The sequence below is a fragment of the Aethalodelphis obliquidens genome, unplaced genomic scaffold, assembly GCF_003676395.1.
Source record: "Aethalodelphis obliquidens isolate GAN/ISIS:26980383/991018 unplaced genomic scaffold, ASM367639v1 scaffold1, whole genome shotgun sequence".
Classification (NCBI taxonomy): Eukaryota; Metazoa; Chordata; class Mammalia; order Artiodactyla; family Delphinidae; genus Aethalodelphis; species Aethalodelphis obliquidens.
Genome location: NW_020837945.1, coordinates 54487005 through 54513883, shown reverse-complemented (window position 1 = coordinate 54513883; position 26879 = coordinate 54487005). Strand labels below are relative to the sequence as shown.

The 26879-nt window shown below is 40.0% G+C and overlaps 1 protein-coding gene across 9 annotated transcripts in view; it reads right to left on the bottom strand.

Annotated features, from left to right (window-relative positions):
• Window positions 1-6350: 6350 nt before the first annotated feature.
• BBX (BBX high mobility group box domain containing) overlaps window positions 6351-26879 on the bottom strand; it is a 282218-nt gene continuing 261689 nt past the window's right edge. For 8 of the 9 annotated variants that reach the window (XM_027104073.1, XM_027104053.1, XM_027104050.1 and 5 more), the window contains 3 exons: window positions 19188-19385; window positions 16988-17174; window positions 6365-12210 (listed from right to left, as the gene is read on the bottom strand). In XM_027104073.1, coding sequence (XP_026959874.1) covers window positions 12123-12210; window positions 16988-17174; window positions 19188-19385 — 473 coding nt within the window. In that variant the 3' untranslated portion in view covers window positions 6365-12122. Of the gene's footprint in view, window positions 12211-16987; window positions 17175-19187; window positions 19386-26879 lie in introns of all 9 variants that reach the window. The other variant, XM_027104049.1, reaches the window with a different exon arrangement.

Sequence of the window (26879 nt, the reverse complement as noted above, 5' to 3'; positions counted from 1 at the left end):
CTTCCAGTAAGAGAGAAATTTCCTCCAAACTAAGGGGGCAGTTATCTAGAAACAGTGCCCTTCCTCGGTAAGGTTATTTATGTTCATTGGGCTAATGGTTTTTGTCCAGTAATACATTTAAATTGCTTTTCATTTTACAGTTATGCTTTGCTATCACATTTCAGAAAGTGGCTTCTCTTCCTCTGTACAGCAGGCAATTTCCTCAAGTATGCGATGACAGCGTTGTCCTTTAGAAGTCATTTGAAACAGACTCGGTCTCAGCCATCTCTCAGGAGAATATCCTCTGGCTGATCATCATAGCCAAGTGGAAAGTACAAATGAACTCAGGCTGTCTGGTAGCTCCTTTCGCTCTCTGGTTCCCTGGAGGCCTGCAGCAGGGCGATGGTGAGCCTGTTGATCTGGGACGGAGCCCGACATTCAGAACTCTGACGTTGCCTGAGAAATAGGCCCCCAACTTGGGTATAAGAAGTGCAAGGATCTAGAGTAGACACTGCAAATGATTTATAAACGGAGTCACACTTCCCTGGTATGGATGACAAAGAAAAAGAGGGCTCTGTAGAAATGAACGTGATTAGGTTTATACAACATTGTAGCAGAGATTGCTCAGTTAAACTGATAGCTCATGGGGCAGCTGGGAAAAAATCATATTCTTTTAAAGCTAAAAAATCAGGTGGATTAGGCTGTGGAATGAATTTGAAGCACATATGATTCTATTCAAACATATTGGGTAATAACTGTAATATAAGTGCTATAATACACTAGCTTTATTTTTTAAAAACAGAGGTAAAAATTCACATGAAAATGGATCACGCTTCTGCCTGATTTTCAAACTGAGAACAGTGTTTGTATATGGTAAGTTTTGAAGGTACAGGCATACCTCATTTTATTGCACTTCACAGATTATGCATTTTTAACAAATAGTAGGTTTGTGGCAACCTTACGTCGAACAAGTCTATTGGCACCGTTTTTTTCCAAGAGCATTGGCTCATTTCGTGTCCCTGTGTCACGTTTTGGAAATTCTCAAAATAGTTCAAACTTTTTCATTATTATATTTGTTATGGTGATCTGTGATCAGTGATCTTTGAGGTTGCTACAACTCACTGAAGGCTCAGTTGATGGCTAGCATTTTTTAGCAATAAAGTATTTTTAAATTAAGGTATGTCCCTTTTTTTTTTTTTGACATAATGCCTTTGCACATTTAATAGACTACAGTATAGTGTAAACATAACTTGTATAGGCACTGAGAAACCAGAAAACTGTTGTGGACTCTCTTTATTGCAGTGATCTGGAATCGAATCCACAATACCTCTGAGGTATACCTGTAAATGGTTTAAGCTCCTATGAGGTTGACATTCAAGTTAAAAAGTTTTAACCTTAATATATAATTGACTAGGAAGCAAAGAAAAGAGACCAAGAAGTGTAAACTGCGTTGCTCATCTGTAGCGGAGCAAGCTCAGAAAACTTGGCTCTGTTCCAAGACTTGGAAGCTTGTGACGGCCGTCAGCGCTCTTCAGCAGGGAGAGGTGAGCCGCTGAGGAAAATCGGTTCCCTGCTCCGTGACTCGGGCATCTCCCAGGGCCCCGCCCGCTGTGCCATCTTGCCACTTGGTTGGCTCTGCCTTGTCATTGGCTGCAGGTGAAGGGCTGCTCTTCCCCAGGAAATATTATTCACCAGCTGATTTATGACTCAGTTCATCCCGCCACCACCGATTTCCGATGCTGCTGTCTGCGGTAGGCTCGAAAGCTGGGACAGATTCCGTCTAAAATAGATCTTTGGCTGAGGAGCAGGTCGTGGGGGGGAGCAGGCAAGAATGTCACACAAAGGCGACTCGGAAGAGAAGAGTGCACACCCAGACCAGACAACCAGTTGTTTTTTCAAAGAAGGCATATGGAATATTGGATGTATGTGTAGGAGTGAAAGAGGAAAGCCAAAATAGTAATCCACATGGATAAATGCCCATACACAGAAGAAAAAGATCTTGGTCTGATTCCAGTTTGAATGGTGTCCCTAGGGAGGACTGTGGCATGTGTAAGAGAGACAACCCCTCTGCATGCCCCTTCGAATTTCAGGTGTCACACCAGGTGGGCTAGTGCCGGCGTTTGAAGACCCTCGTCTTCGCTGTTGCTTCAGCCACAGTCCTCGGCACACGCTAGCCACTCAGGAAATGTTGTTCCATATGTGACCCACTCATTTGAAGTCAGACCTTTGGGATGTGGGGAGAGGAAGACCAGTGAAGACTTTTGGGCAACACAGATCCCACTGACTTGAGCCTTCGCGGGCCACAGACAGAGGCCTGATGAACTTAGAATTAAACTCTTTAAAGTTCTAGAACTTTTCTGAATTCAGACATAAATTACAAGGCAGTTTCCATACCTAAGAGATAATCTTAATTCCTAAAGCAGATGATTTTGGAGTTAAAGAATTCCTAAATTTAACTAGCAATCCCTAAAATGGGGATTTTGATTTGGCCGTACTGAGGTAAATATTTAGCTTAAAAATTAGATTCATGGCCTTCAATACACGGGAAGTAATGCTGAAGAGTTCTGGGTAAGATTAGGTTCTTCCTTTCTAAAGGCTGAGGATTAGCAAAGGACTCACGTGCCCGATTGAGACCCAAATTGAAATGGTGTCAGCACACATCAAAAAACAAGAATCTTTCCCAATAGTTCCTTGGAGCAAAGCATTTCTTGAGTCATTCACCCAGCCATAAAAACCTTACAGATATTCTCAGTGGAGAAGAAAAAAAGAAAGGGAAAACAGAAAACAGCTTTTGAGTAGGGAGGATGTGGAAGTGGGAAGGTGTGTTGTCTCAGCAAGATGCAAGAGCTGGGACTAAGGTAGGGAAAAGATGCATACCCCACAGAGAAGGAAAAGAAAGTCGGGGAGTCATATTATCTGGCTCCAGGACTACCTCTCTAACCCTACGGCTAAATACTTAAACTGTGCTGCTTGACCTTGCGATTTCGGGATATTCTCCAGCCATCATGGCAAGGTGGTAGCCGATGTGCTATCTAACTGCACATCAGTCCTGGAATTAGCAGAGCTGGGAGGTTGCATACCCTGGGACACACATAAAAGAAACATATGCTGCACCATGGATCGTCCCCAGAGGCTTTTATCACATTTTTGTCATTCTCAGAGATCTGAGAAATTAAAAGAATTTTATTCTTTTAAAGTAGAACAGTAACACACCCATTTTTTTTTAGTCTTTAAAATGCAGATTATCAAGTTTCACATGCACTTATATGTAACTTCTTTCTGACAGTCTTTGATTTCCATGCCCAACCTCATCTCTATTGTATTTCAGTGCACCATTTCTAACCCCCACTAGATTATATATCCTTAGAAGACTGTCTTGTTGATGCTTAGCGGTCCAATAGCAGGCATCCACCGCAGATTTGCGGAACGACTGGATTGTAAGAGCATGACAGCAATTTAATGGACGTGCCATATGGGTAAAGAACTCTTCTGGAGCCAAAGCAAGTGAGGTGAACTAATTTTCATGGGCTCTGAAAACAGAGAAGTGGATGAAGCACTGTTTTTAAGGCGTTTTATTCTAACAACACAGTTTTTATTTTGGCTGATACACAATACAGGTTTAATACAGGTGAGGCTGATTGGTGTGTTAAGTACTTCATATTCCATTTACAAGAGGGGTTTAGATTTCTGAGAACTTGTCAGAGTATCACTTTTATTTTTAATATATTGCTATAAATACCTAAGCCAAGATGTAGTATGGGAGAAGTGAAACTTTAAAGTTATTTTGAAAAACTCCATCTAAACTTCTCCAGCATTTATCCCAAAGATTATATCCCCAAGGAAAAAAAATTTTTAATTATATCAATTTTGCTTTTCTATTAAATAGACTTCAAATAGATGCTTCATATTAGATGGCAAATTATTACCTATTTTTGTATCTACTGAGTATATTTTAATTGCTTTTAATGTATTTTTTCAGTGCTTTCATATGTCTATTTCTGGAAGATATGAATTGTTATGTTTAATGTCTTTCATAAGTACCACAGATATGATGCCCAATAGTAGAAAAAAAATCAAGAAATTATACTCAAGCATACTTCTTGGAAATATTTCCATGCTGGCTTTAAAACCATTTGACTTTGGCTTCAAAACCACTTTGACTTTTAGACACTGAACTCTAAAGACGTGCTTGTATGAAATTTCCCTTTCCCCCTTTCATCCTCCATCATTCTCAAGAAACTTTCAATCCCCACATTTTCTCTTCTGACTTTGCAATACACAATCCTGAGACAAAATGACCTTTTGTGAAATTCTCTAGGGTAAGGGATCGCTGAGTAGATGAGCCTTAAAGTAGGAATTATCATTTTATCTCTTCCAGCAAGGGATTTCACTTTATGCTTTAATTTCTGGCCTGTTGACCCAGGATTGCAGATTTTTAAAGTCTCTGGCAACCTGCCTTCCAGAGTTCATCTAAAATTTTGTCTCTACCTCTCCCCTACAAGAACAGATTTCACTCTTAAAAGTCTGAGACAGAAAATGCAGCAGGGACAGGGTTGGAGGGAAAAGTGTAAAGGACACAGCAAGTTTATAAAAGTTTTATATAGTTGTAAGTTTTAGCCCTTGGGCCTTTTTAGACATTAACTACAACAAAATCATAGAAAGCAAGACCTAAATAAATTAAATAAATAATATGCTAAGAAAAGTCCGTCTTTCTTAAAATCTGTTTAGAAACTGTAAATTAAAAATGTCAAATACAGAGATACCCAATTTCAGCAGCGTTTTCTAATTCCAAATGATCTTCACTCCAGCAGTGCTGTGGCTCATGAATTCCTTTTGCTTTGGACAAGAAACATACTTTTGGAATCGTGAGGAGGTGATACTTAAAATGAACGTGCATATCAAAATATTTGTTTTTAAAGACTATCTGAAGTATTTATACATGAAATCACACTTCTGGGATATACATATCTGGGGTTGGGGGATGAAATGGAGGAAAATGGGTGAAATACAGACGAAGCAATTGAGGAAATGCAGGTGCTTGAGGCTGGGTGATGGGTACGTGGAATTCAGTATACTAGCCGCTCTATCTTTGCATATATTTGAAAATTTCCATATTTCAAAAAGGTGACAAGGTTTCCGATACATTATGATCAGCAACTTTACCTTTGTTCAATATGCATGGAATAGAATCAGTAGTATTAGTTTTAGCTCACTTATTGATAAGAACCATTTTATTGTTCCTTGCAAGAGATTTCATGTTCTACCCAAAAGGACAGATGTGATTGTATATGTAGGATCATAAAACCACACACATATGCATATTATCACCCTTTTCCCTAACAGAATTTATATTCCCCCAATACATTTTATTCTCAATAATTCAAAGGAAGTGTGCTGGAGTATTAGAAAATGTAATTCATTAGGCAGACAGATTTAACAGAAAAATCTTACAGTGCTACACATACAAGTATGAGTTAGCTATGTGAACTTAATCTACCGTGAGTTTTCCACAACATCAAATCCAAACAGCTTATCCCTAAGGCATCAGGACCCTAGTTCATTCTGAAGACCAAGTTATACTTAGCATCTCTTTTGAATACACTAACATATCAACCTTCCAGTTGGAATAAATATAATACAGTCAACAATTACCACTTAATGAGCATTTCCGTTACAGGCCCCATGCCAACATTTTCATATGTATTTCCTTTTCATCCCAGTAGTGGTGTTAAGAAGTTATTATTAACCACTATCATTTAGGTTAGTGAAGTGTGATTCAGGGAGGTTAAGAAACCCAGCAGTAAATGGGTGGAGCCACGCTTTGGAGCCAAGTCTGTCTGAATGCAACGGCTGTGACATAATTATACTATATATGTACTTATACACTGTGCGCACATGCGCACAATTGTGTGCCAATCCAAAGGATTAAAAAAAAAAAAGCATATCCAAGGTTCTACGGTTCAGGAACATCATATTCACCAAACTTGAGGCCTGAGTTTATACTACAGTCTTAACGATACTATTTCCATCCTTTTATTATAGTTCGGGGCAAGATGGTATGCTCAGGCAGGTCACACTTTCCCAAGGAGCCTCTCCTCCTGCACAGCAGACTGAAGCATGTTTTCCTTCTTCTGTAGGGCTGATTTCTGTTCCACACGTTAGGCAAAAGCAACCAAGGCTGCTCATACAATGGTGAATCTCAGGTAAAGTTTAGGGGAGACCATCATTTGGTATTCTAAAATAGTTGAAGCGTCTTATTTGTATTAAAGTATTTTCCCTACTGTTTTTAGAAAATATGGTATATTGAAGGCACATACACTATGGCCAGTAGTGTGAACCAAAAAAAAAAAAAAAAAAAATTGAATAATATCTTTAAAATATTTCAAATTTTTATTAAATATTTTTATTCAGTTTTAAGATCACAGTTAAAGTACTTTAGCATGTTATACACATGACTTACATGTGCAATTTTTAGAAATATCAAATTAAGTATAAGATTTTGAAGAAAGAAATTATATAAATGTGTATATTGACTTTTACTACACATACATCTAAGAAAGCAATAATTCTGTTGTACCATTAAGTGGAAATCATTTATTACATGGCATGTTTACACCAACTCTAAAGAGAACCAAGCCAATTTCTGAAAGCAAAAAAAATGAGCGATTCGGTCATGCTGAAAACTGTCAACAGACTTAAGACCTGGTGGTCAAATGAAGCTGTGGTTAATTTATGACAGGTAAGTAAGCAATTCAAACCTATGGGAAAAGTTCATAATCTGGTATGTGGACTCTCAGGTGGTTTTTATTCCTTTTTGACAGATTCCTGAGAGCAAGACATGAGTGCTAAGGAAATGAGAAACATGTTGCCAAGCATGTGCTGAGCTCCAGATCACAAACCTCCCCCACCCCAGTTCTGCCGCTACGAGCTGAGGCACTAAAGTGAGGTGTCAGGGGACGGGAGCACCCCCCTGGGGCCGCAAGGGGAGGTCATGGTTAGTCCACGAAATGCGTGCCTCTGTGATTTAGGTTAGAGCTTGTGAGGTAAGATGTGTGGTGCGGTGCAGTGGGAGGGTGTGGAGGCATGGAATTAGGTCCTTGCTCCTCGGTAACCAGTTCTGGCCCAAGTTATTAGAAAATCTTTGGAAAGCGTAGTAATGTTCACAATAACTAATTCTGTGCATAAAGATCAACTTAAGGGCAGGATCAATTTTGACCACTGACTGCAACAAGAAAACAGTGGCCACCGAACTTCTAAGCACAAGGTTTCCTCTTTTCAATTATTAGTATAAATCATACCACCACAAACAAAATTTGGCCAGGAGAGGAAACTTTTTTGTATGTGTGAAGAAAATGTATATTTATATTTTTAAGGAAAGCGTAGCACAAACAGATGGAGGTGTATGAGGGGAATCAAATGTACTTGTCTTGTTGTTCACTCTTTTGCTGCTTCTTTTCCTAAAATGTAAGATAATGTCCCCAGTGAAAAGGACAAGGTCATTTAATATGGGGTATAATAAACTTCGCTATCACTTCCAAACTATATAAAAGCAAAGCAGTCCATCAAACCCTGAATACTTCACCAGACATATCTGGTAAGATGAACTGAACAACTGTTTCTTTTTTTTATTGTTAAGTATGATGTTAGTCAATCTAAATAAGATAACTGTAAAAAAAAAAAATCCCCAAACTCAAATAAACACAAAATCCGAATCTAATTCTTTGGGAATGCTTGTATAAATAAAAGCAACACCTAATTAACAATTAGTACACTCTTTATAAGGTGCAAAACAAGATCCTATGTGGGGAAAGCTAAATTTTAATTCCCACCTAGCAGTCACTCTGAATACTTTATAGGTCAAATGTAATAAGAGCATTTGCTTCTACTGCCCATTTTCAGCAATACATTGTTCTCTCTGGAGAAGGTGGTTTGGGAAGTCAAAACACTGCAGCGGAAAATAGTGGCACTGAAGGTAGAAGCAAAAAAAAGACAAACCTTTGAAACAGGACTTACTGAAATTAACCGTTAAAGCCGAGGTAGCCCATTAGGATTGGCCTTATCTGAGGGCTCTGTGGAGCAGTGCAATCAAAGGTGAAACTTCTCAGAGCATCACGTACACCCCGACTTTCCCTTTACAAATGATGACTCCAGGCCTTGCACGACTTCCTTCCTTTTCCCCCATGGAGCGGCGATGCTTCCCCTTTGCTGTGTGGATGCTGGCCTCCAGCCTCCAGCTGCTGGTCTCCAGAACACTTAGGATTCATACAGTAGTTTAGCAGGCAGCATGGTCCCACTGCTTCACATTAATGCCAAATGCCAAACTTGGAACAGAGTTACTTGATATTCCCCATCCCTCCCCCGGAACTGTATAAACAAAACATGTCATTCAGTTTTCAGCTTACTCCTAGTGCTGTATCGATTTATAATTTGCTTGAGATTTTACATAGGTGCAAACATTTCCAGAGGATGAGCCAAGGACTACAGAGTGCAAACAACATTTTCTATGACTCAGGCAGGGTAGCATCTGACTTGATAAGAGACTGACAGAGATTACACAAGTTGCGTTCTAAATAACCAGACCAGTTCAGATGCTCCTTTTTGTTCATAGTGTTCCATCACTTTTTTCCTCTGCAGCAGTTTTAATGGCAGGAACTATAATAACATTGATAACGTGGGAATGAGTTCAGCATGGCTTCGAGGGGGCACTGGTAGAAAGCTCATCTGATGGAATTAAATAAATATATTTTCGGGGGGGAAAAGACTGTCAGAATTACAATGGTATGATAGATCCTTTAAAAAAGAGGGCTTTAAAGAATTCACCATGTTCATCTAAAATCTGGGAACTAACCTAGTTTGGGGATAACAACCTGTGTCTTCAAAGTGGCTGTGGGACCTTTTTCCTTTTCCTGGCCTCATTACAGTTATCCAAACAAATAAACACTTAAGAAGGGTGTCTTACAGTATTTTCTCTCTTTCACTCAGCTTCTTAGAGCTGCAGCTTCAGTAACTATAATATACTCTACACACTTCAAAATTACATAGGAAAATACCCAGAATAACTAAATAAATAAAAGGCTAAAGAAAACTGGAACAGTACTGTGTCTCCATCTGAGACTAAATCATCCACTTCCAGCAACACAGAGAAGGGCTAGGACAATTTTTTTCAAAAGATTTATATACAGGTTTGAATCCAGAAATTAAGGTTAAAAGCATAAATATTGATAATTTCAACTAGATTCAGAATGGTTTCAGAAAGATATGATACAACAATTTAGAATAAAACAAAAGCAGAAGAGCATCATATTTTGGTTTGCTTGAGATATACATAAGGTGCAACAACTTTTTCGCTTGAGGATGCGTGTGGGACAAATGTTAGTGTAGATGGTGTTTGCTGGCAGATTAAGGTACACACCATAGCAATATGATTTTCCAAAATAAAAAAGAATGAGAGAAGTGAAATGAAGATGATAAATGGGGGAGGGTACTACATGTTGGTCTGCAATATTTGTGCTAACAAATGTTGTTACCTGAAAATACCAACACCCCTCTCCAGTGGATTCAGGGCATGAGAAAAGCACTATTTTTGAAATCAAGACTTTACTCAGAGAAATGACAAGGCGAGTGTCTAAAAGACTATAAAGCTTTGCAGGATTTCTGCTACTCTCAGTGCCTAACCGCTTAAAAATTAAGCATGTCTACAAAAAGGTGGGTTTTTTTTTTTGTTTTTTTTCTAAAGTATCTGAAAACAGTCGTATCCAGTAGGTTGCCCTCCACCCCGACCCCTGCCTAAGGGAAAAGCCACTGAGGTTTAGGAAAAGCAGATCAAGTAAGATATATTAATCACATAGAAAAAAGTAATCTTTTGTTTTGCTTCTTTTTAAAAAAGGTCCCATGAATATACAGCACTCTCTTAAGGAACTCTAGTGAAATGTAATCAGAGGACTGGAGAAGAGGGCACTGGCAAAAATAGACCTATTCTAACATGTTCTAGAGAATAACAAGTTAGTACCATTGTCAAGGTGCATGTTCTGCACCAAACAATTTTTGTTGTTGATTCTTTTTTTTTTTTTGGATTTTAGCTAATTATAATTTTTAAATCACTGCTAGCAAGTGGTCCAGAAACTCCAACAGCCACCAACACTGGGACCCAGCAATTTTCAAACATTCAATTTGTGTTTCGAAATTTAGAAAATATTAATACAACAGCATCATAGTAAAAATCTCATGCTAAAATCTGGGGTTGCTCACCTGATTTATTTCTGTGTGAATGGGGTTAAGCTTCTGCCTCTGATTAACCTTGCTTACTAATTCCTTCTTCCTCCATGCCCACAAGGAATATGCATTTTTGAGGACACCATTCCAATGCCCTGATGCCCTCTTTACCCGCTTTGAAAAAAAAAAACGCCCAAATCTCTCTGTTCTTTTTCAATTCTGTTAGTATGTTGTACATATTTTCCAGCACCGAAACTGAAGTAATATCTACAACCGTGAAAAGCTAAACCTAGTCAGTACTAATAGAGTCATTTTTTTGTATGGCTATTAGGTCAAATTACGATTAGAAAAAAAATCATCATTACAATTCAGTCAAGTATAAATAAGAAAGCTAGATAAAACCTTGTAAACTGTCACCATTTAGAGATCTAATTCAAAAGTTTCAAACTTGAACTAACACTATCAAAATTCCGCCAGTTTGAAAACCAGTAAAAATTATTGCTGGAATCCAATAATTAAAATTTGGTAGTTTGTGCTGTGATGCAAGAGTGGGGAAATACTTTGTGCTATGGAACAAATACCCTGTAAAATCTGTAGCCGCCGACTAATTTTGATTTATCACTTTGCATCTGTTGCTAAGAAACAAGATACTGTGAACGTCAGGTGGTGGAGTCAATATGTTGAATGTTCTAAGCCAGTTAATCCACTTGCACTGGCATATGTATGGTTGGTTTTATGTTCAAAAGCAACAAAACATGAAAAGGAAACAGGAAACTTGCAGGTTGGATCTATAACTGCGAGTCCCACTCTGGTCAGGCACACCTCCCTCATCAATACCTCCGTAACCACAAAAACTCAAAATGGCTCTAAAAACCTGCAGTGCCAATTAGGCTGTGCATAGCAATTGCTACCCGTCCAGTCTGTCTGGGATGGATGTAAAAGGTCTGTAGCTCAAAGTCCACACGAAGTGGGTGTGTCTTCAATGTGTTCTGAATAGTGAAGTAATACTAAGGTCACTTCTGAATAATATTTTTCTTTTTTTGTCTGTATGAACGATCCATTGGTCACTCAGACCCTTGTGTAAAAATAAAAGAATCCTCAAGGCATGAAAACATCAGTAATCTGTAATCTGCTGGACTCTTCCCCTGTCTGGGAAAATATTCGCCACAATTTGACCCAAGCAAATTCTTCTTGGTCACTCAAGGCTAAGAAAAAAATTCTGCTTGTAAGAACTGTAATTTTTCTTCTTCTCTCTCTTTCTCTTTTTGCCAGCAAACTACCACTCTGGTGGCAAATATAAAAGTGCAGAATATATGGACCACAAGGCCGAGCATACACCGCTAACAATGGTACATCTGCCTGCCCGTGCTGTCTGGGAGTCTCTGGAACAGGCTTTTTAATATTATTCTACAATATAAATGTAGGTATAACCTATTATATAAACCATCTTAGAACATAAATCTCCATGTACAAAAAAGACTAAGAATATCTAATAATAACTAGTGCAGTGTGTCAGTTTTTGTTTTTTTTGTTTTTTGTTTTTGTTTTGAAAGAATAACTAGGTAATATACGAAACTAGTTTCACACTCTCTGGTTGGTAAAAGAGATGCTGGATGAGCTACAGTAAAGGCAGCCTTTTACCAAGTTACCACCTATTACCATCAAAAGCCTTCAATAGAAAGCAAAGCTCTAGGATCATCCCGTTTCTGCTCATTATCAGACAGATAACATCACCCTCAAAGACTCTGGGTTCTGAAAGAACAAACTGGCCCAGGGTGCCAACTTCTGCTTCAAGTGAATCTGGGCCATGTAGGGCAACAAGCACTTGTTTGCAGTCTATATTTTCCACCACATGGACTCACTAGCATCTCTCAGTAAAGACAAGGCTAGGGTAGTAGGTAAAGCACAATGTTTTACAATTAAAGGGCGCTTCACTGGTCAGCGCAAGAAATAAGTACAGGAGCCTGTGGCATTTCTTTTGGCTGTCCATCATGGGTGAGCGGAGTTGATCTCTGACCTCTGTAAAATAAGAGGAAGAAAAAGAGAGAAATCACTTTTTGAGAGTACATTATCAGAAACAGGAGAGGATGATGAATGACCAACAAAAGCTTTCCAACATATCTTGTTTAATAGCTACCACTGACTTACTACTTACACCGTTTAATTAAAACTGTTTTTATTCTTAAAGCTTCTTTATTTTTCTTTTTTAAGGATTTCTTATCTCAGTTCCTCTCATACAACTCAACAACATACTCTGCCCCCAAACAACCACCTCCATTATGTAGAGACAAAACCTGAAGCACCAACAGATTTGGTGAAATTCCCAGGAGGTGGAAACCTTTCAGTCAAGGGCTATGGTTCTAGGATGACAATTTTCCTCTGGATCTACTTATATTAAAAAATGACAGGGCTTCCCTGGTGGCGCAGTGGTTGAGAGTCTGCCTGCCGATGCAGGGGACACGGGTTCGTGCCCCGGTCCGGGAAGGTCCCGCATGCCGCGGAGCGGCTGGGCCCGTGAGCCATGGCCGCTGAGCCTGTGCGTCCGGAGCCTGTGCTCCTCAACGGGAGAGGCCACAACGGTGAGAGGCCCGCGTACCGCAAAAAAAAAAAAAAAAGAGACACATTCCTTTCCTTGACTTGCCCAAGGGGAAGAAGACTCTCCTATACTAACCGATGACCTTCAGGCTCATTTCTTGAGATATATAATAATAAGCCCGATTTCAAAACTTAAGGCCAATAAAAGGGATGGCCTCTGCAGAGAGAGGTGAACTGTGACTTAAAAAATGAATGAAAAGAAAACAATGAAACCCGCCTAACGAAAGAGAAGTCTCAAAGGCATATGGAGGGAGAATGCACAGGGAAGAAGGCAAGTACCAGCTCTGAATTTTAGTGTGTGAGAAAATCCAATCAACTTGGGCCAAAATCAACACATATGGAGAAAGAACTCTAGACAAGACTTAAAAAAATTCATGGAAATTCTTATCATTTGGATTGGATCTACATCAAACAGACATAGATCAAACAGTTATTTTTCATTCAGCTTGTTGTTTAATGAGTAGGAAGAAAAATACGATTTACTTCATGGTTATAAGAAAATTTCTTGGTACTTTCTATAGAGCTTCTCGTTCTAAAAAGACAGGATTGGGCACCTCCTTGACATGTCCTAATAGGTTTCCCAAGCCTCAACAATGCATACTCACTGCTCTGGCCTACGATGGTCTGTAGTGCACAGCACTGTGCTGAAAATATGGGATAGAGCAGCAGTGTTTTCACTGGTTTGACCGTTTCAATACAGTATCTTCTTCAGATTACGTGAAATAAAAGGAGCTATTTTAAAATTCAAATTGTATCTCTCCATAACTATATCTAATTTTCTTTTTCTTGATGAACAAAAAAGAAAATTAATACAGATAGATTACATTTGGGGATTTCAGAATCCAACGATCACTTAGCTAAAGATATTAGGAATTTAGAAAAACAAAACGTGTTATAATCAAGCCTCTGGATTAGTCTGTTTATTTATGTGGGGATGCTGTAAGAACCAACTATTCAATATGTTCAACTCTTTGTTCAAGAAAGATGAAATTAAAATGCTATTTTTTACTTTTAAGATTGGATGTGTAACAATATTGCAAAAGCAAAAAAGAATTTTAACAAGTATTGGAAAAGGAAACATACAAAGAAAAATAAGTGAAAGATGAAAAATACAATGCAAAAACAAAAAAGAGCAAGCAAGAGGGAGAGAGAGAAATTGGGGTGAAAGCCCAGCTTACTCAGTGGAAAAAGAAAAGGAGGTAGGAGCATGAGGTGGCTGCCACGAAGTGATGGTTCCAGCTCCCAGGGGAAGGGCAGGTGAGATTCCCCATGAATCTCTGTGACATGACAGATGCTTGCTTAAGTGGCACGCTGGAGCAGAGGCAAAGACAATGAAGTTCAAAGACTTGGATTCAGATCTTGACTCAAGTTTAGCTGTGTGCTCTTAGCAAGTTAATTAACCGCCTGTACCATCATTAAAATGGAACTAAAAAGACGCACCTGGCAGAGCTGATTTTAAGAATAAATGTAATGAGCTTCCATCCTTATAAAACTCCTAGTAAATAAACAGGCTCTCAACAAAGGTTAATTCCAATTTCCTACTTCCTGCATTCTGTAAAACTGCTTTTCTATGTTGGGTTTCTGAACCCAATATTAAGATTGCTTGTGGCAAGAATGCAGGTAATATATGTTTACCCCTAACTCTGTCGACCACTCTCTAAATTATGAACTAGGTGATGCCTAAGAAATAATTAATTGATGTGCAACCCAGGTACAATTACATTAAGCCTGCAGGTGGAGGGATGGCTGGGATCTCTGCTTTAACAGGTTAACCGCTGAAGTTACAACTAAGATTCTCCAAGGCTGTCTGTCTGTCTAGATAGTAAGAACACTAACCATTTGTTAGGTTGATAGTAAAATTCTTTTTTTTTTTTATGGTACGCAGGCCTCTCACCGCTGTGGCCTCTCCTGTTGCGGAGCACAGGCTCCGGACGCGCAGGCTCAGCGGCCATGGCTCACGGGCCTAGCCGCTCCGCGGCATGTGGGATCCTCCCGGACCGGGGCATGAACCTGTGTCCCCTGCATGGGCAGGTGGACTCTCAACCACTGTGCCACCAGAGAAGCCTGATAGTAAAATTCTAATAGGCAATATTTTTTCTTGCTAATGGGAGGTGTAAAAAAAAAAAAAAGAACACCATTTTTCTATGCCTGCTAGCTAACTTAGGCAGTCATTCTCAAGAACACCTCATTTATTCACTCAGCCATTCACTTGTTCATTCGTCCATTGCGTAACAGGAACTAAGGAAGCTGTGTACATGAAGAATAACACCAGTGCTTTGCTTTCAAAGTGTACTGGAAGGAGACAGATGTATCAACAAATAACTACAACCCAGTGTGGCAGCTGGTCTAAGAGAGGTGTGCACAGTGAGTGTGCAGGACTTCGGAAGGAAGACTGAGAGAAGAGGACAAAAGACAGACAGGCCGTACACCCGAGAGGAGGACGCACAAAGGCAAGAAGCGGGCTTATCTGGACGGGAGTAAGCGATTCCACGTGACCGCAGGACAGAGAGGAAGGTGGTGGTGACAGTGGAAAGGCTTGCTGCCGCTTTCTGCTGCTGCAGCTGAAAGTCACTGGGGTGGAGGCGGCTGGTTAACAGAGCAGAGGTGTCACCAGCCGTGCTCAGAAGGGGACGCTGGCAGCAGCAAAGGTGACTGTGTGGTGGCCCTTCCTGAGCCCTGGATTATGACCCCCCCCCGAATTCTTACATGACCTCTTATTCCCACAATTTATGGGGGCACTTAATAACACTCAGGCATATTTTTAATTCTTTTTGCATGCGCTATGAGTTTGTCCTCTGTGCTCGACTGTAAAACTTCACGAGTGGAGAAGTGTCTGTGCATTATCTCCCTCAGAGACCTGAGCAGATTTTAACAATGTCTGTCACCGTTCACTTGCTATTAGGCACTTGCAGTGTACACATGAAAAGGAATTCTGATAATGTACGCTCCCACATGCCACGGAGCGGCTGGGCCCGTGAGCCGTGGCCGCTGAGCTTGTGCGTCTGGAGCCTGTGCTCCGCAACGGGAGAGGCCACAACAGTGAGAGGCCCGCGTACCGCAAAAAAAAAAAAAAAAAAAAAAGGAATTTGACTTCTTGGAAAAATCTAGAGGCTATTTGTGAGGAGGCACTGGAACTGTAATATGACAGGTAAACAGCAAGAGGCAAACAAAGCTTCCATTGGGGTCTCCTAAACCTGGATGTGAAGGAGAATGGAGCCTGACAGATGGGTAGACACGTTGGGGTAGATTTCAAGCTCTGTTGGGCTGAAGACTGAAAACCTAAGAAAGAACTCATCTGTGGGTAATCTACTTTGAATAAAAACAAGAAATACCTGAATTCACAAAAGGCTTTTTTATCTTCCCAAAGGATCCATTAAGTAGCAGAACACCCAATTATATACTTAGAACTTAATATACTTTCTGTGGGACTTCACTGAGTTCAAAAGGCTTTCGTATCTGGTCTCATCTGAGCCTCACAACTTTGTGATTCTTTGGGGATATTGTTATGCTAAACAGAAGATGAGAAAACGGAGGCCCAGAGAAATAAATGACTTTTTAACAAACACAGAGAGCTGAAGAAAAATCCAGGCCTTCTGCCTTCCATGAGTCAGATGCTGAGATGCTCTTTTTCCTGAACCACACTGTTTTCTTCCGCTAGTACCACCAACGCCATCCTCAATGCGGGTGTTACCATGTGCTGGTACTGGGACACTAGATTTATTCTATATAACATCTCTATGAAATGCGAACCACTTACAGCCACAGTATAAAAGGAAAAACAGAGGATAGAGAAGTGAATGGTCTTGCTCAAGGCCTTACAGTTTTCAGGTGACAGAGGTAGGACTCAAACTCAGGTCTGAGACCTGACTCTAAAGCTTTAATGATTAGATGATATTGCTTCTCTGCTCTCTCAGGCTTTTTCAGAAATGAAGCTTAATCACAGAATAATACTATGTTCAAAGTAAAATACCTGGTGGGCAATACTCCCTTATATTTTCCCACACTGCTGAACAGTATACATACTTCGGTTACCACCTCGTAAACAAAAGTCTCCCGAACCCCAATCATTGAAAATATCACAGACCACGTCAGAAAGGATGATTTGGGCTTCCATATCACTGTCTCCACCCATGTTCCGTGAAAGGGGGTGAAAGTGAACAGGTCCCCAGAGCCCAGGGCAGCGAGGTTCCCCACTGCTGACCTGTGCACATTTTCCATGGCGGCCACTTCGGCCAGCGCAGCGAGGCTGAAGAACGCAGACACGGCTGGCATCTCCGGGGTGCTGCTCCGCGTCTCCGTGGCCTCCCGGTTGTGTGAGCATTCGTCATTGCAGCCCGTCTTGGTCACCTTAGCAAGACTCCTCTGCAGTTGTTCCTTTGGTTTGTCATCTGTAACGAAAGGAAAATTCATCACGAGAGGGATCGCTCTGTCCCCTCCAGAGAAGGGACACAGAGAAAACTCAGTGTCAGACAATGTGAAATGAGCTAATATGCTTTACTGTTCACTTCTGTCATCCACCGAATATTAAGGCTTTTACAGAATCTCTTCTTCCATGGGAATAAAACTCTTTTATTAAGCTCAACTGCAACCACGGGCAGCACCATGCCCTGAAGCTGAGCGGAGGAGCTGTGTTTTATCCAAGAACAAAGAATAGGTCAATCTTAGAGAAAGAGGGAAAAATGGACCGTGGCCAAAATAAAACCCAAGGGACTTGTGCAGAGGGGCCAGTGGATGCTGTAAAATGGTCCTTAAAAACTCAACTGACCAAACATTCCTGATGAGGCCACAGCATGCCCTACTGTGCACCGTGGGCATTCAGTATGCTGTGTTACCGACACTTAGGATAGCCTAAACTAATCCCAATGAGATCAATCAGTTCCAATGAGATCCTAAACTGTTATTTTTGTTCTGAAGACCTACTGAAAGGAAGCAAAGGGCCCTCTGGTATTTATGAAGAGGTGGCTGAAATGCTATGCCAATACATTTGTTGGAAGTAAGTACACTTTATACAGCCATTAGAGAGGAAGAGAAGTAATCTTTACCATGGTTTTTATAATAAAACATTTTAACTACAGAAAGTAATTGATAAAGGCTGTAAATGTCATATATTAGAACATGAAGTGCTATATGCTTTTCTACATAAAAGGGAATATTTTCTAAGATCTTTCACTCTTCCTAAAGCAAAAATGAGGCTATAACAATTTATACAATGTGAAAAATCACAGAGCAGAATCCAGAGTGGAAAGGGAAGGAGAGAGGAGCCCGCTGGACTAAATATCATGAAAACTAGATTCTAATCCTCATCCTACTTAGTGGTTCGATGTGTTATGAAACAAAATTCCACCTCTTTGAGTTTCACTTCGTATATGACAGTAAAATTAGGGGTCTTTAATATACTTTAAGGTTTAACAATCTACATATGCAAAACACAAGTGCACAAAATTCACTAAATGACTTCGATCTCAGCATACAATAAGTCTACCAACTAGATTAACCTAAATCAGTTATTTATAAATATTCTCAAAAAGCATTCATTTAAACATTTTTTTTTGCTATTTATAGAAGTCATTATGGACCCTTGACCTTTGTCTGGAAACTGGGTTAGGGTAAGGGGGGTGGGGAACGCCTCCTTCAGGGCTGATAGAATGAGACGCTAGAGGCGCTGAAAGGCAGAAAGGCAGCAGCCAAGCCCACTAATGCTTGGTTGGTGTACCACCCCTAGATAGGAGGGGGGGGATGCTCAGTGTCACTCGCTTAAGCCGGGCCCCTCAGGCAATTCCACAGAGGCCACCAGGAACAGTAAAGAGACCACAGGCCAAGACTGAAATGGAGAAATTCACTGTAAGTTAATATTTGGTTCAGGATTAGCCCAGAGAATCAAGAAATCCAGAAGCATTCTCAGGCTCCCTTAGTGGTCTGAATCAGCTGTACAGGAAATGCTGGATGCTTGCTTTCTCAGTTTTCTTAGTTCATTGGTTTGAACACCTGATGATCTGGTTTGTAATGACTTAAAACATGAGCCAGGGACAAAGACTCATCCAGTATTTTTAAAAGTCTCGGATCTTTGGGAATTTACTTAAGACGGTTTGTGTGCATGCTGAGGAGGAGAAGGTAGCTGACAGTCCTAAAAGCTACCTTTCCTTCCTAGGAATTCCGGATATGCTCTTGGGAAAAGAGCTATGATTTTAAAACATGGACTAAAAGATGTACGTTTAGAATGCTGTAGGAAACCAGTTCTCAAGGAGATCCAGAGAGAGAAAATGTTACTGTGACCAGACTGACAGACAGATCCATTTTTCACTGAGGACCCACAGTTGGATTATAGTCATTTTCTGGCCACTGTGGCCCTGATGGTCACCTGCTTGCTCTGGTCATCTCTGTCTAAAGCTTCCTTGTCTTACCCAAAGTACCTCCTGCTGGTGATACCCGGCCATCTGCCGTCCTGACAAGGTGTGTGATCTTGGTTTTCCTTGCTTTTCTCTTTTGACTGCCCACCAAGGGTTCTTGCGTTGTTGTTGGCTCTGGAGTGCTGGGAATGGATGGGGCATTTTTAACCTTATAAGCAGGCTCTGTGGTGTTTTTGTCTTCTGAAAATATGGCTGAAAAAGGACAAACCATATAACGTTACACACAAAAACACAAGGCACCAACGTTGCTCTGGGAAGGAAGTATTTCTAAATGTCTGACTTATCTGAACAAGAACTTACATTTAGAGTTTTCAGAGTATTGATAGAAAAAAGAAATACTGACTATAATTTTAAACAAATATTTCTTTAAATATGTGCTTTGATAAATTAGGTACAGAGGGATAGGATGCCCTCTCTATCTTTTAATAGAATACTTAACTAAGAGGCCATTGGAGTAACATTTTCTAAGTGTTTGGATCTTGCAGGTTGGTGGGGAGGACAGTGTATGCAAATCTGAATAAACTGTGTCCCAATAGACCACAATTTCTACATGTGGTCAGGGTTCCTATCTGAGATCCTTTTGACCAGCTAGTCTGGAAAGTATGATAAAAGAAGTTTCTCTTCTTCTGAGGATACTGAGATTAAGTATGTGCTTCTTAAATTTACACTTATCATTTGGACACCTGCTTTCAACCTCCAGGTTGGACTGATGAGAAAAGAAACTTTCTTTTATGCACACTGAGTACTCAGTAAGGACCTGGCAAACACTGAGGAAGCCAGCACCTATGGAAACCCTCTCCCATCGGCTGAATTCTAGGACCAGGTGAATGTGCTTTAGGGAGATAATTTAATAAAGTACCACATGTCAGCAGGACACCCCGAAAGGTTAGTTTTAGGTACCCTAATTTTAACTGTTAACACCAGCAAATCATTTAACAGCACACACTTGTACCCTATTAGTCACTGTGTCAAGAGTAAGGAACACACTTGCCACCAAAGACTCTGCTTCCAGTTCAGACGGGTTGGGAATGCTGTGTCTCTTCTTACTCATTTCCTTAGGAATTCGTCTCTCCCCCTCCCCCCTTAATTTAAATTAAGACAAGAATATGCAGATGTGAGTACAACAAGCATTTAGGAGTATATATTTGTAGTCGTTTCCTCATTGGGGCTGTTTTTATTCCAGTGACCTAAGGGCTTTGGGGCAGGAGAAAGAGGCATCTTTCCATTTTTTAACTATCCAATCTCTTTAAGACAGGCATAGAAATTGTTTTTGACAAAGAAAAGGGGGAGTGTGGTTCAGGAAATCACACTGTCATGTTTGTTTGACATGACAAACTCTGTGCAAACTTAACCTGGAGGATACCAGGTGGTGCTCATAAGAAGGTGGATACGAAGGTAGATAACTGGAAATAAGACAATATATGTAATGTAGGAAGACAAAAAAAGCTAAAATAAAAGGAACAGAGCAAGAACAATTCAGGGTGTGAAAAAATGTACTTATTGGTATAAAAACTTACATAGGTTTCATTTAAAAATTTTAATATAGTTCCCTAATGGGTTTAGGTACATCCTTGAGAAAGGAGGCTATAAAGTAGTAACATCTTTGCCCCCAAGCATTTGATTCCAGGCTTCCTATTCCAAAACAAGTGGGAAATAATTTCAATTACATCAAGAGAAAGGATGTAAAGCAGAAATCATACCATGATTTGTGGCTTGGCCTTACCATATTATTGCATAATAGATGGCTGTGTGTGGACAGGCTTAAGATAATAGTTACTTAAAAAAAAACCCAGAACTATTTGGCAATGCTCCCAAACACCTTTTTTCAAGCAAGTAATCAAAAACTAGGAAAAAGGCTCCTTTCAAGTTGTAGGTCTATACCCAGGTCAAACAATCTTAGTTATTTATACTTTGATAGTTAACATAGGCCAGTGGTAGTACATATGCATTAAAAAAAATTTTTTTTACACTTAAACTTCAATAAATGCTACCAGCAAAATGAAAAGATAATTTGGTTAGAAACACTCCAAAGGAGTTTCACGACTCTGCATTAGCCCTGAAGTTCAAAGCCTCCTATACAAAGAGGCCAAAGTCTGAGTTTACAGCAACCTCTACTGGATATTCACAAGCTTCAAAATTCTAGTTTCTTATCCAGGCCTATCAGTTGTCCCTTCTGATTACAGAGGGAAGCTTGTGATCTCTCCAGTATGATCACTGAATCATAGATGAATCTTCCAGAAAAAGCATGAACCTCTTCCCAGAAAAATCCAGAACTTGTGGAGATAAGGGTACGGCAGGATTCCAAATGTATTACATTCAAATTACTGCTTATGGAAAGAAACACCAAGGAGGTCAAAGAAAAGGCATGGACACCAGAAAAGGGCTAAGAGGTCTGGGAAAGATGACCAGGTTTCTATAAGACCAGGGATAATGGAAATAACATAGTCAGAGAGAGACCTAGGTTCTACTCTTGACTTTTTAATTTACTAACTGTGGGACCAGGGGTCTCAGTTTCTTCATGTAAAGAAGGAAGCTGGACTAGATTAGCTCTAAAGGAGCCATCCAGCCCTAAAATTCTTTTCATTTTGCCACACAGCCTAGAATCAGTGTCCTGGCCAGTGTTTTCTATAGCCAGCTTCAGAGTCTCAAGGCTGTGGAAGAGTACTCCCTTCACTAGGACTGTTAGGTTTTTGTTTTTGGTGAGCTGTCAGCTGTTTTAATTTCTTTCTTTTCTCCTATGTGTTCCAGATGAATTGATAAAAACACGATACGAAGCCAAGGGGATGGATGCAAAGGGACTGCAAATGGAAGGTGAATCAGGCCTTAAGGCAGACTGAGACCAGGGGAAGCTCAGAAACCAGCAGACAGGAGCCAGGGGGTCAAAGGCAGGGCGGCCAATAGATACAAGTGATCATCAAGTCCCAGAGGTCTGGAGGCTGGGAGATACTGAGTGAATCAGGCTGCAGACCAAGTGAAAGAGGCAAAAAAGGAGAATGCATTGGAAGTTCTCATAAATCACTGGAAAAGAGGCAATGCAACCCTTCTATATGTTGTCTTCTCGAAACCTACTGTCAGATCAAGAAGTAATCACAGGGCCTATAGATCATCCACATTTGAGAAACATGTAATGTGTATGTAATGTGATCGCATGTAATGTGATCTTGCTGGAGTTAGGAAGAGAAGGTTAGAGTGAGTCTACCCCATGCTTTGACCCATGGGTGACCCCTAGAACATCCTGTCTTTCTGGCAGCCTAGACCGATGACAGTCTTCAGGGTCGGTGCTCAGGGAGATCCCTCTCCTAGGAGAGAAGAATTGGGGAAGGCAGGTAAGGCTAAGTCAAAGAAGTACAGGTGACCCTTGAACAACACAAGTTTGAACTGTGCGGCTCCACTTATAAGTGGATCTTTTTAAAGAAATACATACAATAGTACTACAAAATCCACAGCTGGTTAAATCTGCAGATGCAGACCTGCTGATATGGAGGGCCTGGAGGGCCAGCTGCAAAGTTAGACATGAATTTTTGACCAAGGGGGTGAAGGGGGAGGGTGTACCCTTAACCCTCACTTTGTTCAAGGGTCAACTATAATTGTCTGGGACAGAACAGTAGATCTGAGTCCAGCAACATTAGCAAAGAGAAACTTCTTTTATCATCCTCTCCAGACTAGCTGGTCAAAAGGATCTCAGATAGGGACCCTAACCATATGTAGAAATTGTGGTCTATTGGGACACAATTTATTCAGATTTGCATACACTGTCCTCCCCACCAACCTGCAAGATCCAAAACAAAGGCTTAGTGGTGCAAAAAATTAATAAACAGAAACCTCAATTAAATAGAGTCAGGAGACCAGAAGGAGGAGCTCTCATGCCCTGTGATGACAGCAGAGCCCAACAGAAAAACAAAGACTCCTCTCTTCTTTCTTGGCAAGGACTCAGCCAATGAAAAGCCATGGACTTGATTTACCATAGCCTTACCTACTTCTTTCCCGCCTATAAAATTCTCCTTCCCTTGACGTGTGAGGACTTGCATACCATGGTTGTACACCTCAAATTTATATTCTCTGCTGATCCAAAATAAACCCATCTTTGCTGGAGAAATAACTGGCAGTCTATTAGTTTCAGGTCAACAGTGGTGAGGGACAGGAAATGAAAAAAACTCAGAGAGGGAAAGAGCCCAAAGTTGTATACCAAGACAGCAAGGCAGCTCCTTTTTTGCCCTCCCTGCCAAACTAATGGAAATGTGAGAAAAGAAAGGTTTTGTCCTCTAAAAACAAATTAGTCATTTCTCTTTGGGCTTGTAATTGAACACACAAACCTACCCAAGCACCACCAAACGAGTCCACAGGGCTGATTTTTACACTCCACAATAATCATAACATACTTGGAGCATATCATGTGAGGGTGATAATGTGAGCTGATTCCTGGAGCAACATTAGGAATATGGCAATCAGAGACTATCTTGTTTTCCAAACTCTGCTCCCAAAATGTAGAGTAAGTTTTTTTGGAAAGCAGCACTGTGCTTGTACTATACTCCAGGAGGCCACTAAAGTGCTCCAGAGTCACGAATTCACATGCCAACTACAGGAGGCAAACCTGCACTGAAATTATTACAGCCAAGTCTGGAATCTCATTGCCATGGGTCAGGCTCCCATGAGCTGAAAATGCAGTTAACTGCTGAATGGAAAACAGGAATCAAATGAATGAGCCTTACCTCAGATCCTGGGGACCTTGCTGAAATTATAAGGCAACTATTTTGAACTTAGGAAAAGAGATCAAGTTAGCCTGACTGTGTGGATCATATTTCAAAATCTAACTAGAAAACCAGATTTTTCTCCCCTGTAATTAGATTTATGTATTGCAAAGACACTAATCTTTTAGAGATACCTAGTTTGAGGTTTAGGGTTTTTTTTCTTTCCTTGTAAGACAGCATTTATAATTTCAACAAATGAGGGCTATCCACAAACACCTGAAAAATCAAAACTGCAGTGGCCAGTGTACTTTAGTGCTGGTTTCTTCCCTTCCTGCTTACATTGGTCAGGCTTCAATTCCTTATCATGTATTTGGGGCTGATAAGGTCTCCTTAAATTGACTGGAGATACTGTTACGATTAGTTTTCACAGAAAGTATACGTGAAAGCCCTCTGGAAACATAAAGCAGTATAGTAATCATCACCATCATTATTACTACAATTAGAAACCTCTACCTTAAGCATGAACATATGACACCATAAGTTGGTAGAAAGATAAACACAGTGGCAGAGGGAGGTCATCTTGGTTTATCTGAAAACTTTAATTCTAGCCTATAGGCAATCTGTTTTTTTTGATCTGCAAAAATTTCAAGAAGTGGTTTAGCGATTTTGAATTTTAAAAGCATGGGGAGAATTCTTAAAATAGATTATAAGCATAGCATTTAAACCTCAGATGTGATTACTAAACACCTGAAAATTTCTAATATCTTGGGGAAAAAAAATTCAAAGCCAATTATACTCAGGGTGGTGTAAAAAAAGGATAGTGAACTTTAAGTCATCCACTTTAACAGAAGCCAGGAGCGGCTAACAGCTCTGAAGCCTCAGTTGAGTCAATATTTCATTTATAGACATCAGCTACAAACAACTCCTGTCTAACCTTTGCCCAGGATAGCCTACACATGCTAACTGTCCTGATTATGGTTTCATTTTTCTGTCCTTATATATTTATAATATCCAAGGTAAAGTTTTAATAAGCAATGATACGGACATAGGTGAGAAAGAGGATGGAGTAAAGGGCCTAGATAATTTACAAAGCACGTAGTCACCACCTGAACAAGTAAATGTAGGGGATGTTATAAAAATAAATAACAAAAAAAGTCACTTTAAGTTACTGGTTAACTTCCAACCCTCAAATTGATTCCTTTTTTTCTGGCCATGTAAAATGAATTTGCATCTACACTAAAGGACATGCAATTTTCAGTGCATGTTCTCCACAGTTTTGTTCCATATACATTAATTGTAAATATAATTAAACATCAACAATAATAAATATTTCCAACTAAACCCCTTGGACTGCCTAGAAGACTCAAAATTGATTTGCTTTTCTGACCTCCAAAGCGCAGAAAATCAGGGCTTCAGAATATGGTATTTTTGGTATCACACCACCCACTCAAGATATCACAGTAATAAATCAGGTGTTAGAAGGGAAATGAAATGTATAGATCATGTATTACTATGCCTTCTCATTCACTCCACCCCTAAACACACATATCTTACAACAGAGTACAAATGTGGACAGTGAATCCTAGTAAGGTTAAATGGTCTGTCCTACTGAAAACTGCTAATTAGTGGCAGATCTGAGACTAGCACCCAGGTCCCCTAATTCCTACTTACTTCGCTCTTTATACCACCCTGGCACATGCTATGATACGTCCTTTTATATGAAGTAGGGTTTTCATTGTTTAAAACCAAAATATTTAGAATAGTATCATTTTAAGAAAAGAGTAACATTCTCTTAAATGCCTCTTTTAGATTCCTCTGATAGTTCATCAGTGCCTTACGTTTATTTTTAAAATACACAAGTGTGAATGTATGTCAATTTGGGGATGTTAGGATTTAATGCTGAGAGCAGCACAACAATTCATATTTTGTTTTGCCAGCAAAGTGCAGAAATGATACTCCACAGAGGTTGTAAATGTGAAGTAACAAGCCAGAAAAGAGATGTACTGCTGGCATTTTCTATAAAAGCAAAATGACACAAAAGCAGACATGCAGCTCATGTGAACTGTGCCTACCAAACAACAGAAGTTCAGGTTTATAATGAACTCAAATTTGAATATTTTTCACAAATATCTTTAAAACATGAGTATTTTTTTTTTATAAATGACTTAGGCCACATGTGCATTTTAATTTTTTTCTCCTTTTAACAAAGAAATGAGGGTACATTTGGAAATCAATAGAATGGACTTGTTCATCAAGTTCCCCATAAGTAAATCAAAGGGGTAATAAATCAAACGATGATCACTACGGTCCCTTCTAGTTTTCAGATGAAGTGACTCCTCATTAAGCACTACAAAAATGTTCAGCTCTTCTAAAATATCTAAATGGAAAAGAGAGCATCAGTGGGAAGAATGGAAGGATGGCTCCTTACCACCACGAAATCAACATTCACCTAAGGGTTCAATATTTAAGAAGAATTAAAGTCACAAATAAATACGACTGTGGGAAATTTTGAAATAAAATCTGTACCTATAACATCATACCAGCCAATATGGGACTTTTCTTTGGCTACAGTAAGCCTCGGGGACATTCCATTTGATCACAGTTAGAGGAAGTGGGAGGTGGGCTAGGAAGGAAGTTCAGGTCAGGAACCATGTCTGCAGGGCACTCACGTCCAGCAAACCAGGAGAGCCCCATGCTGCCCTGACTCCCCATGAGCACCTGCCTGCAACGTGAGCCGCAATACTGAATAGTTTTCAGTTATGAAAACCTCTAATTTCTGGTTATTGTGGTTTAAAGCTTACAAATCCCCCTTTCACAAATTAAACTCCAAATGACACACAGCCTGACCCTTAGTAGGATCAAAAATCTATCAGTTTTGATTTGAAAATTAAAAATAACCCAATTATGAACACTCAGGTCTAATGCCGTTGGTTAAACCTATATAAATTATGCCAGTTTAAACCTACAAAACTTATGCCATTTCCAGCACAGACTACCT